At 39.1% G+C, this 10,563-nt stretch overlaps 1 protein-coding gene across 1 annotated transcript in view; it reads left to right on the forward strand.

Annotated features, from left to right (window-relative positions):
* The window catches only part of LOC133578197 (uncharacterized), a 50,505-nt gene extending 40,025 nt beyond the window's left edge, over nucleotides 1-10,480 (forward strand). Inside the window, exons 31-37 of the mRNA XM_061932409.2 lie at nucleotides 587-802; nucleotides 5,824-6,048; nucleotides 6,118-6,267; nucleotides 6,425-6,625; nucleotides 8,456-8,587; nucleotides 8,732-8,905; nucleotides 10,331-10,480. Of these exons, the coding sequence (XP_061788393.2) occupies nucleotides 587-802; nucleotides 5,824-6,048; nucleotides 6,118-6,267; nucleotides 6,425-6,625; nucleotides 8,456-8,587; nucleotides 8,732-8,905; nucleotides 10,331-10,417 (1,185 nt within the window). The 3' untranslated portion in view covers nucleotides 10,418-10,480. The remainder of the gene's footprint in view (nucleotides 1-586; nucleotides 803-5,823; nucleotides 6,049-6,117; nucleotides 6,268-6,424; nucleotides 6,626-8,455; nucleotides 8,588-8,731; nucleotides 8,906-10,330) is intronic.
* Nucleotides 10,481-10,563: the final 83 nt, after the last annotated feature.

The raw sequence follows: 10,563 nt of genomic DNA on the forward strand, positions 1-10,563 counted from the left end.
GTTCAAGACTTACGGTCATTTGCACATCATAATGGCGGCTACAGTATCAATCTTAAAGATCTAAAAATGATTTGGGAATGTCCGGCGGGCCAGATTTAAAAGCTTAACAGGCCGCATGCGGCCCCCGGGCCTTAATTTGGCCAGGTATGCGTTAGACGGCACTTTATAGCACGACACATCACACTGTCATGACTCGACAACCCCGCAGCAATACGCTACAGCGCTCAACTTTCTTCTGTCCCATGGTGGCTTATTTTGGTGTCGCACTCAATAAAAAAATACAACGTAACGTAGGATTTTGACCATACAATAACCCAGATGGCATACAAAAACCGGGCAAACTTTTGGTGAAAATCGATGTACCACTGTACTCATTTCAGGGTGTAACAGTACGCCATAATCACAGTTTGGTGCATTGCTTGGTGTTAAGGTCACTGTTCGATTAATTCTGAGTACAGAAAGGGAACAATATACAAACTGCCTAGCTTTAGGGTTCTCCGTGCATTAGTGTATTTTACTTCCAATGCCATTACAAACTTCTAACAAGAAAATATTCTTTTAACCTCTTAACTCTTTGCTTCCGCAGGATAAACTTGACAAGCAGCGAGCTGTCGAGGTGCGTCTGGAAGCTGAGAGGAGGCGCCTGCGGGAGGCACTGGAGTCGGCCGAAACGCGGGCCACCAGGGTGGAGGTAGGCAGGCGGAGTCTGGAGGGCGAGCTGCAAAGACTGAGACTGAGCCTGGGGGACCGGGAGGTCGAGAGCCAGGCCTCGCATGATCGTCATGATACTCTGCTCAAACAGGTACTGTCACAGTGTCAATCATAATATGTGATACATAATTGTTTCAGACACGCTTGATCAGTTACATTAAAGAAAGAAAAGACGTAAAAGGTGTTGAAATAAAATACTAATAGGCAAAATAATAAAAAAACAAATATGAGTTCATAAAAAAGGGGAAAAGAAAAATGACATTAAATAAGGTACATACTCTTGCACATATATACACAAGTACAGCACATACATACACAAATACAGTACATACAGTACATACACACACACACACATTCACTGTACAAACATACATACACACATACTTTACATACACAAGCACATACAGTATGCATACATATCGTCATGCATATAATCACATTTCATCAAACATCGGAATCAGAATCAGATTGATTGATTGAAACTTTTAATTAGTAGATTGCACAGTGAAGTACATATTCCGTACAATTGACCACTAAATGGTAACACCCGAATACGTTTTTCAACTTGTTTAAGTCGGGGTCCACTTAAATTGATTCATGATACAGATATATACTATTTTCATAATACAGTCATCACACAAGATAATCATCACAGTATATAAATTGAATTATTTACATTATTTACAATCCGTGTGGGATATGGAATGGGGGGGGGGGGGGGGGGGGTTAAGTTTGGTTGGTATCAACACTTCAGTCATCAACATTTGCATCATCAGAGAAATTGACATTGGAACAGTGTAGGTCTGACTTGGTACATACAGTATGTACAGCAAGTATTGGACACAGAGGGAGAGATCAAGAATTATAAGAAAAAGTGACTACATTTGATTGTTTACATTTGATTATTTACAATCCGAGGAGGTATGATGAGGAAGGGAGGGTGTTAGTTTAGGGTTGAAGTTGCCTGGAGGTGTTCTTTTAGTGCAGTTTTGAAGGAGGATAGAGATGCACTTTCTTTTACACCTGTTGGGAGTGCATTCCACATTGATGTGGCATAGAAAGAGAATGAGTTAAGACCTTTGTTAGATCGGAATCTGGGTTTAACGTGGTTAGTGGAGCTCCCCCCGGTGTTGTGGTTATGGCGGTCATTTATGTCAAGGAAGTAGTTTGACATATTCTTCGGTATCAGGGAGGTGTAGCGGATTTTATAGACAAGGCTCAGTGCAAGTTGTTTTACTCTGTCCTCCACCCTGAGCCAGCCCACTTTGGAGAAGTGGGTAGGAGTGAGGTGTGATCTGGGGTGGAGGTCTAGAAGTAATCTGACTAGCTTGTTCTGGGATGTTTGGAGTCTAGATTTGAGGGTTTTGGAGGTGCTAGGTGTACCAGGAGGTGCATGCGTAATCGAAAAAGGGTTGAAGGAGAGTTCCCGCCAGAATCTTCATGGTGCGTTTGTTGACCAGAGAGGAGATTCTATAGAGAAATCTCGTTCGTTGGTTGACCTTTTTGATTACCTTGGTTGCCATTTTATCACAGGAAAGATTAGCCTCTAGAATGGAACCTAGGTAGGTGACCTCATCCTTCCTGGTGATAACAATGTCACCCACTTTTATAGTGAAGTCACTGACTTTCTTAAGGTTGATGTGGGACCCAAACAGGATGGATTCCGTTTTACCTAAGTGTATGGAATAGTTTTTATTGCCATTGTTTGAGAACGGGTTCACAAAGTAGGAATTTTTTTTGGTGCAATCGTGCAACATAAAACACATATAACACAGAATAGGTAATAAAATGAACTGTAACTGAGCTATCAGATCTTGTTATACATATACACAAACATATATTAACGTTGTCCCCGACAGGGGAAACTGGGTAAAACACGGCACACTGATAAAGTTTAACCTATTATTTCTATAACAATCTATAAGTTAAGTTAAAGTACCAATGATTGTCATTTGACCCATCACCCTTTATCACCCCTTGGGAGGTGAGGGGAGCAGTAAGCAGCAGCGGTGGCCGCGCCCAGGAATAATTTTTGGTGATTTAACCCCCAATTCCAACCCTTGATGCTGAGTGCCAAGCAGGGAGGTAATGGCTCCCATTTTTATAGTCTTTGGTATGACTCGGCCGGGGTTTGAACTCACGACCTACCGATCTAAGGGCGGACACTCTAACCACAAGGCCACTGAGCAGGGTTAATATAGTCTGCTTCTCTTTCTTCCCCTAGTGTATCTGCTTTCTTTTGGAATTCAAGTTTTCATTACATACAGTACATGTATTGTTTTGTTTGAAACAATTGTATTGTTGATAATAGAGGTAATTATTATTATTATTATTATTAATTGTCAATAATGTTATTTCTATGGGTATTTGTATTGTTCCATTTGTAGTGCAATAATGTTCATTGTCATTTTTGTGTTATTACTTCACTAACTGCTTCTTTGCTATCATTTTACGTATCATATTTGTACGTATTGTATTTGCTGATGTTGTTCTGTTGTTTTTGTTTTTGTTTTTGTTGTCTCTCTGTTTTATCCTTCTCTTATTACTACAATCTGTCTTTCTTTTTTCTTCTTTCTATCCCCTGCTGCTACGGTCCGGCTGCGCCAAACATTAAATAAATCTAAATTCAAATACAAATAAGACAACAATATAAGTATCCCACGTGTCTCTTTTGTGAAGTAAACCTGTACAGCAGATATGTATACAGGTAAAAGCCAGTAAATGAGAATATTTTGAAAAACTTGATTTATTTCAGTAATTGCATTCAAAAGGTGTAACTTGTACATTATATTTATTCATTGCACACAGACTGATGCATTCAATTGTTTATTTCATTTAATTTTGCTGATTTGAAGTGGCAACAAATGAAAATCCAAAATTCCGTGTGTCACAAAATTAGAATATTGTGTAAGGCTAATACAAAAAAGGGATTTTTAGAAATGTTGGCCAACTGAAAAGTATGAAAATGAAAAATATGAGCATGTACAATACTCAATACTTGGTTGGAGCTCCTTTTGCCTCAATTACTGCGTTAATGCGGCGTGGCATGGAGTCGATGAGTTTCTGGCACTGCTCAGGTGTTATGAGAGCCCAGGTTGCTCTGATAGTGGCCTTCAACTCTTCTGCGTTTTTGGGTCTGGCATTCTGCATCTTCCTTTTCACAATACCCCACAGATTTTCTATGGGGCTAAGGTCAGGGGAGTTGGCGGGCCAATTTAGAACAGAAATACCATGGTCCGTAAACCAGGCACGGGTAGATTTTGCGCTGTGTGCTGGCGCCAAGTCCTGTTGGAACTGGAAATCTCCATCTCCATAGAGCAGGTCAGCAGCAGGAAGCATGAAGTGCTCTAAAACTTGCTGGTAGACGGCTGCGTTGACCCTGGATCTCAGGAAACAGAGTGGACCGACACCAGCAGATGACATGGCACCCCAAACCATCACTGATGGTGGAAACAGGACATGTTAGAAATAAAAAAGGAAAATATAAGGAAGAAATATAGATGTTAAAATAGTAATACAAATATTAGACTCAATAAAATAAGAATAAATACAATTTTTAATAAAGTAAGTGACATATACAATATAAATAAAATGAATATATACTACAGTGAAACTTTTGGCAGGAATGCATACTTCATAAATAAATGGGATGAAGTTAAAAAAAATGTATATGCAAATAAAAGTAAAAAAGGGGAAATCTGACAGTATATACTGTAGCTTGGGCAATGTTTAAAAAAAATGAGTAAAATAAAATATAAATATTATCCATCCTTCCATCCATTTTCTACCGCTTATTCCCTTTTGGGGTCGCGGGGGGCGCTGGAGCCTATCTCAGCTACAATCGGGCGGAAGGCGGGGTACACCCTGGACAAGTCGCCACCTCATCGTAGGGCCAACACAGATAGACAGACAACATTCACACTCACATTCACACACTAGGGCCAATTTAGTGTTGCCAATCAACTTATCCCCAGGTGCATGTCTTTAAATATTATAAGACTGAATAATATAAGAATACTCAGAATTATTGATAACTTAAGTAAGATATATGATAGGGATAGAAAACAATAAATATATACTAGAGTAAAGCTTTTGACAAACGCCTAATTCGTAAATAAATGGTGGCTATAGATTAAACAGGGATGAAGTAAAAAAAATATATATATATATTTATGAAAATATGAATAAAAAGTGGGTTGAGGTAATCTGACAGTATATACTGTAGCTTGTGCAATGTTAAAAAAAAAAAATATATATATATATATATATATGTTTGCCTCACAATACGAAGGTCGTGAGTTCAATCCCGGGCTCGGGATCTTTCTGTGTGGAGTTTGCATGTTCTCCCCGTGACTGCGTGGGCTTCCTCCCACCTCCAAAGACATGCACCTGGGGATAGGTTGATTGGCAACACTAAATTGGCCCTAGTGTGTGAATGTGAGTGTGAATGTTGTCTGTCTATTTGTGTTGGCCATGCGATGAGGTGGCGACTTGTCCAGGGTGTACCCCGCCTTCCGCCCGAATGCAGCTGAGATAGGCTCCAGCACCCCCCGCGACCCCGAAAGGGACAAGCGGTAGAAAATGGATGGATGGATGGATGGATGTTAAATAAAGAGAAATAAAAATAATATCATAAGACTGAATGACATACGAATACATCGAATTATTGATAAATTAAGTAAGATATATGATATAAATAGAAAAGAAAATATATATACCAGAGAAAAACCTTTGACAGCTATGCATAGTTCGTAAATGAATAGTGAAGAAATGATTAAATTTAAAAAAAAAAGATAATATGCAAGTTTGTGTTAATTCATTCAAGAAAAATGTAACAAGTTTAAATAAAATACGAATACATAGAAGTGGTGGTTAATATAAAATATAATTTGTTGGAATAAGTAAAGATGAAAAGAATAAATCGTTATTGGAGTATCATTTTTATGGAAGCGCATAATTCATAAATTAATGGTGAATATAGAAAAATTGATGAAGAAGGGAAATGTGTTCAAATATAATTTAGGAAGAAAATATAATACAAGTATCAGAGATCCTCTTTGAATGCATTGAATGCTGAGAGTTATTAATATCTTTGTCATATCCATATTGCAGGTAGCAGACGGAGAAGCCAGAGTGTCGCTGCTTCTGCGAGAGGTTGACCGTCTGAGTCAGGCTCTGCTCAAAGCGGAAGAAAACGAAGCTCTGCTGCGAGAGAAGAACACCTGCCTTAATCAGAGCCTGCAGGAGTTGGCGGCCGCTCACGGCGCCACTCAGAGTCGCCTGACTTCTCTGCAGAACACTTTGAGCATGACGGAGCAGGAGAAACAGCACCTGCAGGTAGGCGATAAAGAAAAGTCTGCGTGCACAAAAGGCTAACATGCTAATAACGTGTGCTTGTTTTATCAGGAGCGAATCGACGAGTCGCGGGGGTCGCTGGCCGAAGCGAGACGCAACATGGCTGCCCTGAATGAGCGCATGCACGATGTGCAGAGCGAGCTGCATCACAGCGAGCTGCAACGTGAAGAACTGGCGACAGAGGTCACCAAGGCCCAAGAGGTGGAGATTATAGCGAAACATATCACGTTTTAATTTTGTGTGACGCAGTTTGAATAACCTACTGTTGCTAGGCAGAATTTGTGGAGCCCATACATGCCCCGCAGGGCAAAACACTCTCTTGTCTACCAACGACAACTTGTCTCTTGTTATGCGGCAGGCTCTGCGTCAACGTACGGCCAGCCTCACAGAGGCCCAGCGCGGCGCCCAGACAGCTCAGACGGAGCGGGCTGCCGTGGAGGAGCGCCTTCGTGGGCTGCAGAGGGCCGTCGCCATGCTGGAGACGGAGAAGAAGGATGCCGAGAGGCAGGCTGTGAGGCTGGAGAAGGATAAGAATGCCTTGAGGAACACACTTGATAAGGTAACAGGAAGTGTCATGTCCAAGCTCAACACTACCTCACTCTTCTCTGATAGAATGTAAAGTAGTCAGTGTACAGCTTGTATAACGGAGTAAATTTACTGTTCTCTCATAGTTAAGTTAAAGTCCCCACTAGGTGTGGTGAAATTATCCTCTACATTTGACCCATCGCCATGTTCAACCCCTGGGAGGTGGCCGCGCTCGGGAATCATTTGGTGATATAACTCCCAATTCCAACCCTTGATGCTGAGTGCCAAGCAGGGAGGCAATGGGTCCCATTTTTATAGTACCTCAACACGCAGTTGATAATGTCTAAAATGTTGGTAACAAAAGTGGTTCGAGAGGCGTCAAGTTCTACTTAAAAGGCCAAGACGTATTTTTTCCCACTGTGAAAACATGGTATAAATGAGTGTATTCTCAGTCATAACATTGGAGAGCTTTTAAAGAGTCTTATACTGTAAAACTGAACATACGGAAATAGAGTATGTCAATATAACTACATACCAGTGACAGTCCATCATATTATAAATGCATTAAAACAAATGCGCTAGATTGATGTTAATTGTATTTGCCATATTTATGCTAGCATTAGCAATTTTAGAGAGTGATTTTAACACAGACCCGGCTGCAGAAAAATATTTTAGGGGGGGGCATCAAAAGTATTTAATCATCAGTATTTCCTGTTCGTTCTCCGTGTTTTGCAGCACCTTTTCTTTCTGTTCCTTGTCCTGCCATGTTCTTCATGAGTTCTATTTAGTTTCATTGTATTCTCTCCTTCACTGCTGGTTCATTATCTAGTGCAGTGTTTCTTAACCATAGGGCTGGGTCCCATTTTTGGGCCTGGGGAGCGCCCCCTCGAAGGCCACCAAAAATATCTGTTTCTCAACTGTCGTCTGAATGGGCCACAGTGCTACTCAGTTGTAATACACTTTTCTACCTTTAGTGGCAGTAATGACAATCTCAAACAAACAGAAGAAGTCTGGAACTAAAGTCATAGAGAAGTTTCTCTAGTGCAAAAATAATGACTAAAGTAGTGAAGCTGTACTTTCATTTGCACTTTAATTTTATTGACAGTTAATTTCAAAAACATATATATTTCTATTATCTATTTAGGTTGTAATCAATTTTATTTTAGCACTATTGTATGCCAAAGTGCTCCGTTGCGCTCTTAGTTCCTATACTTTTTCAAATGTTCTTGTAATTAGACCATATTTTTGGGTATATTAGATGGTAATATATATACATATATAATAATAATATGGTATATTAATCTAATATACTGAAAATATGGTCTGATTACAAGAACATTTGAAAACGTTTATGAATAAGAAGACATAATGAACCTTTTTGAGCAGCTTTTAGTCCCTGTTAGGCCTGTCTTCCTTATTAACTGACCTTCTGCCTGCACAATGCTTGCGTTCTCTGCATCCTGGGATCACCCCAACATCCAACTTTCGGCCTTGTCACATAAATGATATACAGTTCATTCTAGACTGTGCTCACGCACTTCCATCCAGCATGATCACAACAACATTTCACTTGATCAAGTCTTTTCTAACATTAAACACTACAAAATAAGTTAAAAGCATGTGTTATTAGTGCTGATATCAATTTGGATCGGTATTGGCCAATAGTGAAGCCGGCAATATTGTATCGGAGTAAAAAAATTGTAAGGGGACACCTAAGGGGGGCTGACTAAGATGTTCAGCATCGTCAGCAGTGAATTAATGTGTCATGTTGACATCAGTTGAGGGGTTTTGCCTAAGAAACATTGTTGAGTAGATTGAAGGTTCTACAGTGAGAAATGTGTTAATGCTTGTCTTCCTTTATCAGGTTGAGCGTCAGAAGCTGAAGAGCGAGGAGGGCAGCATGCGTCTTTCTGCTGAAAGAAACCGCCTGGATCGCTCGCTGAACACAGCAGAACAGGAGCTGCAGGAAGCCCAGCAGCAGATCCTCATGCTGCAGGTACAGTCATTCTTTACTCTAAAGATTGGTATTGGGACAACCCTAATACATATATAAATATTTGTATTTAAAAAATAAAATATATATATAGTGTGTATACGTAATAATATACAATATGCATGTATGTGTTTGTGTCATGAGTAGACGCAGATGGCTGACATGGAACAGTCACAAAGCGTATGTGAGAGTTTGGCCAGGCAGCGCGATGACACTCAGCAGGAGGCCGAGAGGCTGAGAGCCAGCTTCAGGGACCTGGAGAAGACTCTGGGCTCCAGGGAGCGCACTCACAGGCACAGGGTCAAAGGTCTGGAGGAGCAGGTACAATTGTCCTATGACCTACGAGAACCTTACTAAGCTCATTTGTAGATGTAAACTGTGACAAAATACAGTGCAGTACTTGGCTGCAAACAGCAAAGGCGCTGTCTCAACTATGGTGCTGTGAACAAGACGTTTATTTTATTTTGTTAACGCGCATTACATAAAACATCTCTCATAGAAAACACTTTTCTTTATATTTTATGCCATTGAATGATATGCAAATACAGTATTTTCAATAAAAATGCCAGTTCGATGAGTAGATCACTAATTTGGTAACGTAAATAAGTTTAACTATATATACAGTACAGGCCAAAAGTTTGGACACACCTTCTCATTTCAATGCGTTTTCTTTGTTTTCATGACTATTTACATTGTAGATTGTCACTGAAGGCATCAAAACTATGAATGAACACATGTGGAATTATGTACTCAACACAAAAAGGTGAAATAACTGAAAACATGTTTTATATTCTTGTTTCTTCAAAATAACCACCCTTTGCTCTGATTACTTTTTTGCACACTCTTGGCATTCTCTCGATGAGCTTCAAGAGGTAGTCACCTGAAATGGTTTTCACTTCACAGGTGTGCTTGAAGCTCATCGAGAGAATGCCAAGAGTGTGTGAAAAAGTAATCAGAGCAAAGGGTGGCTATTTTGAAGAAACTAGAATATAAAATATGTTTTCATTTTTTCCACCTTTTTTTGTTAAGTACATAACTCCAGATGTGTTCATTCATAGTTTTGATGTCTTCAGTGACAATCTACAATGTAAATAGTCATGAAAATAAAGAAAACCATTGAATGAAAAGGTGTGTTATATATATATATATATATATATATATATATATATATATATATATATATATATATATATATAAATATATATATATCTTTTTTTTTTTTTTTTCTCTGATGCATCATTCCACCGTTGTTCATGCATATAAAATTGTTATGTTAGGGCTGTCAAATTGAACACATTAATTCATGTGATTAATCACAAATAAATATTGCATTGGGTTCATTTTATTTATGTAAGCAAATAATTTACTGTGAGTAATCGCAATTAATGTGGGCTTTGTACTGAGGATGTCGTTGTGGCTTGTGCAGCCCTTTGAGACACTTGTGATTTAGGGCTATATAAATAAAGATTGATTGATTGATTGATTGAATCCAAATTCAAAAGTACGATTAATAATTTGACATCACTAGTTCTGAAATTATACATACCGGTACATCAAATGTTTTTTTTTACTTTAAAATGTTCAATTCAAATGTTGATTTTAGTCAAAAATAACATTAAACTATTATTTGTATCATGAACAATTTTTTTGCATTACAATTTTGTTTTCCAAGCTGTTTTTACACTTACTAACGTTACCAGACAGAGGGACATGGTCGTCATTTTCATGATGGTGTCCTTCGTGCAGGTGTCCACGTTGAAGGATCAGCTTCAACAGGAGATGAAACGACGTCAGCCTTCACTTCCCTCCTCCTTCTTGTCCACCACCAGCTGAGAGGTGACCACCAAGAAGGCAAGATGTCCTGAAGCTTGTTTATATAACCCTAACTTCTATATGACGTTACGTAAACGAGACACCATTTTAGTGCTTTGGTATGAATGTAAAGTAATATTTTTGTATTATTTGGCTTTCCCATGCAT

This window comes from Nerophis lumbriciformis, linkage group LG38, assembly GCF_033978685.3.
Source record: "Nerophis lumbriciformis linkage group LG38, RoL_Nlum_v2.1, whole genome shotgun sequence".
Lineage (NCBI taxonomy): Eukaryota > Metazoa > Chordata > Actinopteri > Syngnathiformes > Syngnathidae > Nerophis > Nerophis lumbriciformis.